At 39.1% G+C, this 14,289-nt stretch overlaps 1 protein-coding gene across 8 annotated transcripts in view; it reads right to left on the bottom strand.

Annotated features, from left to right (window-relative positions):
* brd4 (bromodomain containing 4) overlaps positions 1-14,289 on the bottom strand; it is a 36,266-nt gene that overhangs the window by 8,548 nt on the left and 13,429 nt on the right. For 4 of the 8 annotated variants that reach the window (XM_066674206.1, XM_066674208.1, XM_066674209.1 and 1 more), the window contains exons 1-5: positions 13,577-14,244; positions 1,520-1,892; positions 1,176-1,313; positions 901-1,039; positions 440-783 (exon numbers count right to left, since the gene is read on the bottom strand). In XM_066674206.1, coding sequence (XP_066530303.1) covers positions 440-783; positions 901-1,039; positions 1,176-1,313; positions 1,520-1,892; positions 13,577-13,677 — 1,095 coding nt within the window. In that variant the 5' untranslated portion in view covers positions 13,678-14,244. Of the gene's footprint in view, positions 1-439; positions 784-900; positions 1,040-1,175; positions 1,314-1,519; positions 1,893-13,576; positions 14,245-14,289 lie in introns of those variants that run through there. The other 4 variants (XM_066674207.1, XM_066674210.1, XM_066674211.1 and 1 more) reach the window with 3 other exon arrangements.

Below are 14,289 nucleotides of genomic sequence, written 5' to 3'. Positions count from 1 at the left end.
GAAAAAGAGATACAAGAGGAGAGGAAGAGCTTACAGGGTGGACTACATGACCATTTGTTACTGTAAGACCTGCCACAATTTAATAGAATCACCTGAAAGACCCATTAAACTAGCAAGCTTAAAAAAAAATATATAGAGAAAAAATTAAATAAAAAGACAACTAATTGTTTTTATATAAGCAATAATTTAAACAAAAAAAACTACATAAAAATTAATCAAGCATATCTGTATTATTTCTAGAACACTAAACAAATGCAATCATTACATAAAAACTTGTAAAGAACAATAACAAAATGACACTTTTTCCTTCGCCCCAAACTGGTAACATGGGTTTGATCATTCTAACTTACTTTCAAACCGCAGGAAACAATTACCATTCATTAGTGTGACAGTTATAAATTAGTTAATTACATTTTGTACTCCTTTTTTAATGTCTTACTTTAGGCATAACACTCTGAAGAACTGGAGGAGTGCTCTGTTGAATGGGCATGGGTGGTAGAGCAGTCTGGGTCGAGGGAGGAGGCACCGATGTAATAATTGGGGCTTGAGGATTGCAGTCAGTTGGTGCCAGAGAAAAGGGGGCGCCCAGTGGCGGCGGTGCATGGGTTGGAATCGTAGGGGGTACTCTAGGGGGTAGAACTGGCATGGGCGGTTGCAGGGGAAGAGAAGGGGGGCCCGGGGGTGGTCCTCTAGTCTGTGGCCCTGATCCCAGACTTGAAAGGCCACGTGTTTGGGGAGTCGTTGATGGAGAATCCAAGCCAGGCCCAGGCTTCACGGTCAGCCCTAGTAGGCATGAAAGAGATTAATAAAAAAGTGAGCGAGAGAGAAAATGATATCAACATGAAGTGAGACCCCTGCTTGTAGCAGTTATATTTATTCACAACACTGAAGAGTTCTTACCTGCATCAGCCCTCCTGCCCCGGCCACGACCCTTAGGAGTCATGACAGTGATCTCAACCTCGTCCTGGGGCATTTCTGAAATCTTCTGTAGGAACAGTTTCTCCAGTGCTTCAGCCATTAAGACTATGTCATCTCCAGCCTGTAGGGGGCAATACATACCATTACCAGTCACAAAAATTCAGTTTTAACCTTTATTATTATGCCTCTACTGAATGAGAGCAAGTGATATTCAGTGACAGACATTCAGGCTCAGATAAACTGACATCTTTCAGTACCTTATTGTAGATGTAGCAGTTGGTAAACATGGTATTGAAGTCTTGAATACATTCTTGGGCGTTTGTGTAGTAACTGTTCTCCAGCCTTTTTTTGATTGTTCCCATGTCCATAGGGTTCTTAATTATCTTGTAATAGTCCTAAAGGGTTACACAAAAGTCAGTGACATAACAAAACAACCACAAAAAAAAGCCCAAAACCTCCTATTCAGAGGCAGGCTGCTCTTGGCAAGGAAAGTCATATGCTTCCACCACAAACCACCACACCTCATTTACCAGAAACTAACTTCACTCCCTTCAACTACTCCAGGCACAGAAAGAGACCACATAAAGGTCAGAACACTCACAGGGAGATTAAGCTTGATGGCATCTACAGGAGCCTGGAAAGGCCATGAGAACTGGTGCTTCCACAGGGTTTTTAACACCACCTTCAGCAAGTACTGTAGCTGGTTGGTCTGGCGCTTTGGCCGGGCAGCGTTGGCGATCTCAGGAGGAGGAGGGTTGAAGACACCAGGGGGCTGGGAGGAAGGCTGCCCCTGACTGCTGCTGCTCCCCGACATCTGCGCCGCGTCCAGGCCGTCCCCCATGCTGGCAGGGCGTAGCGTGGGCACAGGGGCAGGGGTAGACGCCGCAGGACACCACTCGTTCAGTTTCGAGCCAGGCGCGGGCTCCACAGAGAGAGCACCGCTGATTCCATTGCACTCCTCACTAGGATCTCTGCTGAGAGAAAAGGCAGGTCATTAGAGCTTCGCCAACTTCTGCATGAAACCCTCTCATGACTGTCATAATTATCACAGTAATTATCCGGCTTGTCGCTCTCTTATCCACTCCTAACTTGACAGCCATATACAACCCACATCCCCCAGCATTTTCACACAGCATACACTTTAAGGAGGAGTATTCTAGTAATTGTCACTCTAGTCTTGACCTACTACAGCCGTGTCAAACCACCAGCCCAATGCCTTTGATTACAGGCAGGATTTATACATATACATATATTTTATACAGATATTTTAATAATAGCATGAAAGCATGAAAAATTGAGTTTAACATCTGTCTTAAAATATATAATAGAGAGCAAAAAAATAAATATTAGGTTCCTTTAACACACACACACATACATATATATTTCATATCTTTAAAGAAACCTCTACACCACACACACACACTAATATTAGTGTGTGTGTGTGCGTGCCGCAAGTGTGTGGTGTAGACGTTTCTTTAAAGATATGAGATATATATATATATATATATATATATATATATATATATATATATATATATATATTAGTGTGTGTGTGCGTGCGCATGTGTGTGGTGTAGAAGTTTCTTTAATAAGATGTGATGTAATGAACAAGATTTCCCTGTTGGTGATTTCAGCCATACCTCCCACAAGTACAATTATCTCAAACTCTGGCACATCTCAGTCATTGAGGCGTCAACAGAAAAAGGAACTATTTCAAGCAAGCCAGAATCAGTCAGAGGTATCACACTGGCGAATGACGTGAATGCACTTGTTTTTGTGTGCCTTAAAAATGCCTTAACCATTCCAGTTTGAATAGACTTCATTATTCCAGTTCAGAAATGTGATCAATCCATGCATACTCATGAAATAACTACTAAAACTGCCTTTTGTTTATGCATTTGTATTTATTTATTTAGCAGCTATTTGTTGCACGCCAGGCCAGCGTGACTGACAAGACGTCTAATCTCCATCTCTTTATAAAGTAACACATTTTCTCACTCTGCTAATGCCCGTCTGTCACCTAAAGTCTTTTTCGTTACCTGCTTGCAGCTATGAAAATAAAACCAAGTGCAACAATGTGCAAGTGTTGCTTCACTTATTGTAAGTACCCCTTGGGATGCTGGCTTCATGCAAACACGGACCAATTAGGACAATATTCATAGTTACTCAGAATAAATTGAACACTGGTCACAAACTGTGTATGAGAGTGGATGGCTTTTTTTAAGTCAGCTTTTTAAACATGTGTTGAAACATCCTCCCGAGTCACAAACCTGAGGCAACAACACATGAAAAACTAAATGTTATGATGTTTGTCAAGAAAATGTCTTATGTTCTGCCATTCTCCCAACTACCATTGACCTTACAAAGCTCTACATTCAGAGTCAAAAAAATATAAAAGATCTAAATAAGGAGCTACTCATTTGAAAAAATCACAACTGTATTTAAAAGTGCTTAGTACAATAACAACACTATTAGGTTCTCCAAGTGCGAATGCAAAAAATACATAAGCAGCTAACTGACTCTGAACTATTTCTATCATTCAGATATGACCCAGATACTATCACTGGTTGTAATAAACAGCTTGAGAATGATGCAGGAGTTTGATTCCTCTGCTGCGGTTTTCTTCCTATTCAAACAGTGACATGTCTTAAGGGTAATGTGACCAACAGTAAGAAATTGGAAGGCCTTAAATCCCCAAAATAAATCCCACTGACAGAAAAAACTAAAAACCAAAACAATAGCTAGTATTGTACACTGAAAAAAAAATATACAGAAGGGAAAAATACATATATATGAAGTAGCACTTAGTCCAGCACGCTTCCACTGAATGAATAAGCAAATTAAATCACAACATAAGAGTTTTCCCACTCACTTAAACATCTGTTACAATCTAACCTGCAATGATTTGCTAAAATTGGCAAGATAAATCAGTAGCCTACGCTGACATATTGACATAACACTTGGCAAATTAGCATGTAATGCCTTGACTGTGGGTTGCAGTCATGAGCTGGGAAAGTGTGCTCTAAAATTACACAGCACACTTTGTAGGTTTAACCTCGTAATTTAACTGACCTGATTTTTTTACATGCCAAACAAAATTCCAGAATGTTAATTGAGTTCAATACCCATTTTCACAAACATGGGATTGGAATGCTTTTAAAACAAATTTCACTATTAAACCGAAATGGGGGAAAATGCTTTATCACAATGGGTCGGGAATAAGCACCTATTCTCAGAAACACCTTAAACAAAGCCTAGAACATGATCCATCTGAAAGCAAACTTCAGAATCCACTTGAAACTGATAAAATTGGATGTGTGTGTTCTGGCAGGGTAATATTCTGGTATATCTACACTACTGGGTGTAGTAATGACGTAGGCATAGGCAAGCTGCCTAGCATGGCATTAACTGCAATGAGTGGTACAGGAATAGGCAGAGTCATTTTTTGTTTACCAAAAAAAATCTGATTCAGATTTAATAAGAAGCCTCTGCCAAAACAGTCTGGTATTTGTTTTTCCATTTCTAATAAAAACACTCAATTTAGGCAAGATTTTGTAGGACACATGTCATGAGTAATACATGATTCATTTTTATACTAGTTACAACTCACAAATGAAAAATATTGCAAACATTCATTCTGTAAGTGGTCTAGTGGCATCCTGAAAGAGGCAGAAAATATAGTGCAACAGCTGGGTGCTCACATTTTACATGCTCTTGTTTTGAAAGAATGTGACTGGCCTACACACACTGTAGAGAGTCATACTGCAGAGATAAAATAAAAACTTCTTATCACTGTAAAATGTACCCTAAAGAAGACTTTGTGATCTTAGGAAAACATTCCTCTCTACTGCAGGTTGTTAATAGTGTCTGTTTACAGCACATCTAAGACAGTGACATATTCTGAGTGCAAAAATGGTATAATGGATTGGAAATGGACCAGACGTAATATAGCGAAATACATTTGGCATCCTGGAGTTGGACTGATGTTTTGAAGGAAATTGTTCTACATTAGCATGTAACCACCACTGTTTTACATCAACAGATGGGTGGCGGATGGCCCAAGAGACCTGCAGGTACTTTGCTCAACAAAATATTTACAGTGAGCCATGTCTAAATAGCAGCAAAATATACAGTGCAGTCTTTACCGCTTGTGTTTTGCTTTACTGTGAGGCTGAGAGGAAACAAGCTCTCATTTGTGCTGTTAATATTTTAGGTTCCATTGCACAAAAGCATGCAGTAGCAAAGATCAACCAAGTTATCTCAAAGACCAGGCAGAGGCCAGTTCTTCATTCTTATATCAGTAAAGTACTGAACAACCACCATCTGTAGTCATAAGTCCAAGAGAACATAATTGGTTTTGCTCTCTCTGGACGGGTACAGTGCCCTTCCCTTCCACCATTACTCAGTATGAGGTTAGATAAAAAGCACACTCTGCTTTCCACTTCCCTCTAATATCTCCTAGGTGTTTAACCTTCACAACTCTAAAGGTCCTATTGTCCAATACTTTAAACATACTTCAGCACACACACACACACACTGTGGGATGCACATGTAAAGCTTTCTATTATCTACAGCTGATTTGTAGAACAGTACAAAGGTCAAGGCGCTTCCCTTTCTTTAGATTTTAGTTTGTAGCTCAATTTATTTATAGAGTGTTTGTAATAGTTACACTTACAATCCAGTCACTCCAGACAGATGGTACTACCACACATCTGAAATGATTTTAGTCACCTAAGATGATGTCAGAGTAAACACTCATAAACACTGACAAGCCAGACGAGTTCAGAAAAACACTCACTATATAAAAACACAACATCTATCAACAAATATAAAGCATTTTTCAGCTTTGGAAGCAAAACAATCAACTTTAAAAAAATGATACTTTGTGTTTATTAAAGAAAAGGCCTGAAATTTTGAAAAATAAATTATCATGGATAATTTGGGGAGAAAACACAAATGTTTCATTGTCAATCTGTCAATAACAGGTCAGCAATAAATATTTATTAATGGGATAAACCTGATTATTTAAAAATAGTAATTTCATTTTAATAACTGACATATTTCCAGCAATGAAGCCACACGTTTCCACATCGGGAAAAATAAATTCAGGGTAAAAGCTAGTCAATCACTAGTAGCAACTAGCATACTTTTACCAGTGTCAACAATTAGCCTTTTGAATATAAGATTACACTAGGGTGACCAGACGTCCTTTTTTTACCCGGACATGTCCTCTTTTTTAGACTTAAAAAAATGTCTGGGTTGAATTTCACAAACGTCCGGGATTTTGTTTTTCTAGAGCTTACATAGAATTTAGAGAAGTGTTTCATTCACAAACTAGTCCCGCCCTCCCCTACTCCGATTGGTTCGCTTGAGTGAGAAGGGGGCGTGGTGAAGTAGCCTAAAATCTTCTGATTGGACGGTCTGACTGTAGAGCTACCGTTATTGGTCGATAACCTTCTCTGTAAACATTTAATTGGTCAGTCTGCACGTCAGTAGTCCTTGTTTACGTCAGGCAAAGCTCATGTACCTACCCTCATCTCGAGCAGCTATGCCGAAACGTAAATGTAAATTCTCGGATGACTTGAAAAAGAAATTCCCATGTTTTGTGTAGCAAATAAAGGTGTAAAGGACCTAAAAGCACACATAGGTTCACTTGTGAATTTAGCTACAACAAAGGTGCACCCACTAAAGATGCTGGTTTTCACTGGTGAAAGCAGAGCTTGTGAAACATCCAAGGAAAAGTATTCACCAATAAAACTGAACACTCTGGAACATTCATGAGTCTAGGGTCATCATGCTCAATACCAAGCATCTGCTAGAGGCTGTGGAAATGCAGTGATGAAGGTTCTCTAGTGGTCAAGATCCAGGGGGATAAATAAAAATAAATAAATAAATAACAAAAAATCAAACATTAATATATGATCTCACCAATGCTGATTTGTTAACACTTATCAGATTTAAAATAACATTTTATTCAATAGAGTCTTTAGAATCCAACACTTGCAGCTCTAGTCACAGGTTTTGGAAGAGGCGTCTTTAGGTGATCAAGACACGGGACTGCTTCACGTGAGAAAACCACGTTTTTATAGCACATGAATATTGCCATAGAAAAGGGTGTAAGAGGGTTTTTTAAGTGACTGTTTTACCATTAAACTGAGCTAGCAAAAGCTAACAATTTCATAAAGTATAAAACGTCCATGGTGATCAATCTTCCCCTAATAAAGAATACAATGCAAAATATGTTTATGCATTAAAAATAAAAACAAAATCTGTTTAGAATTTAGTTTGCTAAATTAAACACTACAAAGAAAAGTTTGGATATTTCATGTTAAAAAAAATATTTAGCAAATATAATTAAAGAAACAAACATGTTGAATATTTATGAAATAGTTTCTTCTGTTACTTTTTTTCCCCCCAGATCCTGAGTAATGGTCATTTAGGCCAGAGGGATGCTTTCTGGGTCTCTGAATTGTTCAGGGGGTGCTCCACAAATCAGGATTCAGGATTTAGCTAGTTACTGAAGCCTAGATATGAGTACTGTCCAATAGGAGTGTCCTTCATCTCTTTTCCTGCTGAACACATTTGACCTGAGACTAAAATTATCGGGCTAAACTGAGAAATCATACTTCGTGGAACATTCCCCAGGACACAGGAGTGCCTTCAGCCACAGGGTCAGAGAAGAACTAAGTGTTCTCAAGCTTCTCCCCCACCTGCTTCTGTGTTTACGTCATATGAAACAAGACGGCACACAAAGACGTCTAAGACTCTTCTGCCCTAGGCTACACATTGCTTCCAAACTAAAAATACATCAAAATTAAGGATAAACACAACCAAATGAAGATGTTGAGGCTCTGTTGTAGAGGGGTTAGTTAAATCACCCACTCAGTCTCCAAGCTCTCCTATTAGCTCTTTGCTGTCCAAAATACACTAAATCCACTCTCGTCTCCTGTGGTCACAAGCATAGAAAGCAGTTGTTTGGATCTGACTAAGTGCATTCTTGATGACTCACCTTGTGATGAGTGAACCGGTGGGTGGACCACATGACCATCGATTCCACACCCAGAAGTGCTCCGACGGAGAGCAAAGTAAAAAGAGGAACTGTGTATTTTGCAGCATGACTACTGAGGAAAAATATGCCCCACCGTCTGCTACCCGTAAGTGATCACATTCAGACAGATCCTTGAGGCCCTATCTGCCAACCAGGAAAGAGCATAGAGGAGCTGAAAGTGCAATCAAACTGCAATCCAAAAACCGCTGTACTTCACAAGCAGAGGTATCCAATACAACTTCAAAGAGAGAACAGAAATTACACCTACAAATCAGAAATGGACAGAGACTAATTATTTTTTCCTTGTGCAATACAGATACTGCCAATATTAAAAATTCACTTCCCATGTTCACGTTAAAAAGTACTATGTACAAACTAATCAAATCAAATTTGTAGTACATATGGAAAGATTATATATACACTCCTCAAGCATCACAATTAAAAATTGCAGCTCTTATTTGAATAATTTATAGGGAAATACATGAAATTTCCCTATAATTCCCTATATTTATGTATTGTAATAAATGTGTAATTACAGTATAATATTATAAAAAAATCACAAAAATTCAGTTACTTTTTTACAAGATCTGATCAGATTTTTTTTCCCCAACATTAGGTACCCCAATACTGAGATGTAGTATGTCTGATATTATCTCACCCCTTGTCGCTGTTGTAATCCATGCTTAATTTATGCAGTATCTATTTAGACCTGTAAAGATGTAAGTGAGATGCTGACAGACTGATTTAATGTAGAACCACCTATCAGAGGTGAGGCGGCTTGTGCTGTTGGATTAGAATCTATATCTAGTCACGGTAATCTTAAAACACAGAACTTCTTGAGATGTGGATCAACATCCATTCTTCAAACCATGAATAAAATAAACCAGTTTATGCTTTTATTTAAACTGTTCACATACTATTTTGTATTGGTCTAAAAATGTTCTAAATTCATTCATTCATTGTCTATAACCCTTATCCAGTTCAGGGTCGCAGTGAGTCCGGAGCCTACCCGGAATCACTGGACGCAAGGCAGGAACACATCCAGTCCTTCGCAGGATGACACACACTCACACATTCACACCTATGGACACTTGAGTCGCTAATCCACCTACCAACGTGTGTATTTGGACCGTGGGAGGAAACTGGAGGACCCGGAGGAAACCCACACTGTATAAAAATATTACATAATCCATCACACGTTAACTTGTACCATATATATGAACTATTAATGGTGTCTAGTAACAGTTTAAATTTGCTGTATATTTAAAAAAGTCTACCAAATACCTCAGTATTTTTTTAGTCTACTAAAAAAATACTACTGTTTTGTGTCAGTGTGCATTTGTCAATAATGTGTTCGCACCACTCTGGTAGAATAATCAGTCCAATCACCCAGTCTGAGATAAAGTCTAGGGGAAACATTATCAAATCAGCGCAATCTGTTACAAGACAGGGAACAGAAGTCGGTACTTACACTGTAAAAGGACAGCTGAATGAAAATTGTATTTGCTTTGACAACTAACCTTACTTGCCCTTGAGCAAGGAAACTGTTTGTCAGTTCCCATAGCTGTAGCAGAACAGGGTGCTTACATAGAGTCAGAGCCTGTATTTAACAGCTCTTAAGCAAATTACTTTTTTAAAACTCTGAATATTGTCAAAATGGATCAATCCGATAGCTAGCTCTCACAGGTTTGCAACACAGTGGCTGTAAAACAAAAACAAACTGAAAAACCTTTGATGTTGATTTAAGAAGATTCCTCAAAAACAACCTTTAATCCAGAACAAACACTGGAACCAGACGCCTCCAGAGAGACCACACCGGCACCAAGTGAACAGCGACTTGTGTTTACTCCACGTGCCTACACACACACGTACAAAGTAACTCTGGGACCTTTCAGCCACCCATTGCTTTGGTGCCTGGTGTAACAACTCATCTACTACTTATAACAAATGCTTGCATTTTCCAGGCTAATCCAAGATCATGAGAGATTCTATTATGAATTGTAGGCCCATTATTTTAAAAAAGGTTTCCTGTACTTATAGGGCTTTGGTAAAGGAGTATTGGATGTCTTTAAATACTGAAGAAACTGAAGAAACTTTTAAAAACGGCTGCCTTATATACTTTCTCCCAAAATCCCAGCATGTCTGCACCTCAAGGCACAGACTAAGCTTTCTTTTTTAAATACATTCATCTTTATGGTCCTTGTTAGTGCTTTGGAGTGATGCAAATATGATTTTGGTGAAGAAACAGTGAGTATGAGAAAGATGAAAACACAAACTCATAGTTTAGCAACATTGTTTTTCTAGTTTTTGAAGTTGCCATATTTTTAATCATGCTTGAAATGTTCAGAATGGCCTTTTTGAATTTGGTTGGAATTTCTATGACAAGCACAAACAGCCGTGACAAGCAGCAGCCAATGAAATGTGAGAAAAATATCACAGAATGAGGCGTGAGCAACCAAAATAACAACAAACATGAAGGGGAAGGAGTGAGTGAACACTCACAGGCTGCTGCTCACTTCCACAATGTCTGGGTCTTAAGTCGCCCCGATGCCATTTTTCTAGAAGTACAGTAAGATTAGTAATTCGTGATGACATATTTTGTCTGCAGTGCAAGTAGCCTGCACTTCTTGCCAGAATACCATGTTTAACAAGCCAGGATGTACATTTGTGCTGCGACTGATTTGAACCATTGACTGACCAAATGCAAATCTTCATAGAACGGTCACAAAGAACTACATTGTGACACCTTTGAAAAAGAAAAAACAAAAAACCACAGACCACTAGCCAGAGAGAATTGTTTTTTGTGCTACTGCTATGTAAAAGCTCCCCCATCATTTTAGTGTACTTTGTATTCTCATACCTCACAGGTTGAGCTGGAGTGACAACATCTAGCATCAGTACCTGATCTTACTAATGCTTCTGTGGCCAAAATAATCTAATCAAATCCTCACAGTAGTTTTCAAAAACCTGATGTAATGTCTTTCCAACATAGTACAGGGTGCTGCTGTAAATGGTGGATAACTCTTTTCTAATATCCTAGATGTTCAAAGAAAAACGTAAGTCTGCAAACTTGTATATAGCGTATTTAAGAAAAACAAGACAGTGAATGTATGACTCAGCAACTTGGAAATATTTTGTCTGAAACAGCAGAGATTGCAGTGAACTCCTTGTATTCAATGACTCACATTTACAAATGCAATCAATATTCTCGTCATTACTGGGTTGACTCATTGAGTTCGGTTTCAGTGGAGGCTTCATGTTGTGCAGACCTTATATATATGTGATGCGTACATTTCTAGATGAGCTCAAACTGATCCACTTCACAGTTGACTGAAATATTGAAGTGTGAATTAAATTGAATATAAATAGTGAAGAGTGCTAAAATATACTTGTTTTTTTATCGTCCAGATCACTGCCACAAGAACAAGTTTGTCAGCTAAATTTTAAACATATTTAGTAAACAGTGTAGTATTAACCCCATTAAACTTGTTCATTTGAGTGCTCCATTGACCAGAAAAGGTCAGGACATAAAATGAGAATTAAAAAACTACACTTAGGGGTACTACAATTACATCTAGCTTACAATATTAAGTCAGCTTCTTTATCAATTGTTCCTGTAATCTTATGTAAACCTATTAATATTCTATTGAGGAAAATTTCTAGATTTTCAACATTAAGTTAGAAGTGGATTTCAAAACAGAGGGGTAAGACTTCCTTTCCTTTGCACAAACCCTCTCTGGAATAACAGTTGACCTACGACCCCGGCATAAATCACTACAAATGTCTGAGGAATGTTTGTGAGGGAGGAAGTGGCTTAGCCAACAGGAGTGTGAACTACAAACCAGGAAATCTGGTTCTGCAGGCAGGCCAAACCCAACCACTGCCACAAAAAAAGAAAAGCATTAAGAACAAAAAGTCAACAGAATGGTGGTGTCTCGTGAAAGTAAACAATTAATCATTAATGTTTGCGGGGACTTCCAAAGGACAAAAAGACCCACTCCCCCCTCCCAACAACACACACGTACACTATGCAGGTCCTAGTACGGGACAAGGTCGGCTGGTTATTTGCTTGAAAGCATATACATAAATAATAAATGCAACTCCACTGACGAGGCTTAGAGCACCCCTCCCACAACCCTCATCCATCTTTCCCTCTCCTGTTTCACACTCCTGTCTCGACATCACTCCTCCAGGGACCTCATCTGCTGAGCTCAGCTTCCACTAGCTCCTCTGCTGCCATCTCCGAAGAGTAAATCCCCTTACATACATCATCCTACAGTTCGCTCTAGTATAAATATAAATTATCACTGACACTGAAAAACACTGAGAATAAACTTTATTATGGATAACCATTATTTATAATATAAAATAATGGATATCCATTATTTATAATGGATTTATATTTTCGGACAGTTTCCAACCTGACATGATTCAGACCTGAACGGTATGTACATCTCAGTAGTTACCAGTGCTGCTTGTTTCATTCACTGGTTTCAGCTTCAAAAAATAAAAATCCACAAATAAAAAGCTAAGTTAAAAGTTTTCAAGTTCATCCCATAAGTAGTACAGCTGATAAATATGCAGCGCAAATGCTACCTATTATCAGGCAGGCAGCAAAACCAGCATGGCATGTGCACTATGTGCCTCTATGTAAAGAACTTTTTCCACCATCTGACTGCAACTGTTCCACATTCCTATGTTCAGTCTGATACTTGTGCAAGTCGAATACAAAAATAAGCCAGACTGTATATATTACATAAATCACATGGCCAAATCAGGTCTTCCACTCTCACTCAGAAGACACTTCCCAGCTTATTTAAACTCATCACACATCAACTAGCTGATACTCTGTTGTGGAAAGTGTCATGTGATCCCTGACCATCAGAAACTCCCAATATCCCAAAATACAAACCTATATTAGCACCTATAAACAATGCTACAATTTAGCTGTGTTTTTCCACTGTACATTTCTTACTGTCTATGGGTCTTTTGTTTACCACATATGACAGACAGGTCAAGTTATGACAGAATAAAAGACTGATAAGATGTACTAAATACGGTGTATACTTTGTTTGATGAATAACTATAAAGATCAGCTTGTGAAACTGGACGCAAAACTATAAGGAACAAAATTAAGCAAGTCATGCTAACCAGTAAGAACAGCTTATGTGAAACAGCAACAACACTCTCACAGCAGCTACTCTGCTGAAGGCGGGAGACAGGATTCCAAAACCCTTGCCTGCTGCCACAACAAATACGCCACCCCCATCTTCCTCTGAAATCACCCCCTCCCCCAGGCTTACTCACACACCCCCTCTCTCAACGGGAGGGTGCCTATTCACGGCTTTTTAGCTTTTTTGCTAACAATGCCATTCTATGATCACAACTTAGAGATCTTACTGTTTAAAACTACTACTAAACCAATTGTGATATGAAGGGGGTACAATGATGACAACTGACTTGTTTATCAGAACCGAAAAGGTCAAAAGATAGTGAGTAAGTGTTTGGGCAGCTCACGTCTATAAACAAACTTCAAGGAACAGAATATTTGGAGGTCCAAAATTAAGTTAAAATGGGAGCATAAAAAAAATCAGTTGGAAAGAAAGTTACCTTTTTACAGCTGGTGGGTAATGTGCAATTTTTTCCAAAAGCGCATCCAGTGTCTGAAAATCCAGTAAATCATTTGACTTGGAATGCATTTTGTAATCCATTTATGAGTTCCTGTCACCAGAAAACGAAACTGAAAGACAAAAAGGACCCAAAAAATGAAAAAGAAGCCAGAAAGTTTGCGTAGATTGGCTTACTCCCACAACATCAGAAGAACTAGCCTTCAAATCTCCAGTTCCAGTGAATATGTCCCAGAATCCACTGTGCCAAATACATGTTAATCCACAGGAAGTCCACAATAATCCTGAGGGCAAGTGTCTTGGATCCTGAGGGAAACCCCAAAATAACAGAGCCTACAGTTCGAGCAGCTTCGGTGAAAGAAAGATCGAGAGAGAGGAAGAGAGAGAGGCAGAAGAGGCCTTTGGCCGGCTAGCTGCGTTAGCTCTGTGTGCCGGGCTTCTCTCTACCCCCTCCCCCTCTCAGGAGCACAACGGCCCAGTTGCCACAGGCACTTTGCCCCATTGTGTTCACAAACCAAGGCTTCGCTCACTCAACACCACCCGATGAAGCGAGAGAGGGGGAGAGGAGAGAGCATTAGCCAAGGTTTCAGTAAAAATCCACAAGAAGCACTTTCTTTTTCTCTCGCTCTCCCTCTCTCACGTACACATGAAGCGGCGTGCTCTTACTCAACGGTGAAAATGGCTCTGCCGCTTCCT

This window comes from Hoplias malabaricus, chromosome 6 (assembly GCF_029633855.1).
Source record: "Hoplias malabaricus isolate fHopMal1 chromosome 6, fHopMal1.hap1, whole genome shotgun sequence".
Taxonomy (NCBI): Eukaryota; Metazoa; Chordata; class Actinopteri; order Characiformes; family Erythrinidae; genus Hoplias; species Hoplias malabaricus.
The sequence above is the reverse complement of the archived record's forward strand: the minus strand, read 5'-3'. Positions and strand labels throughout refer to the sequence as shown.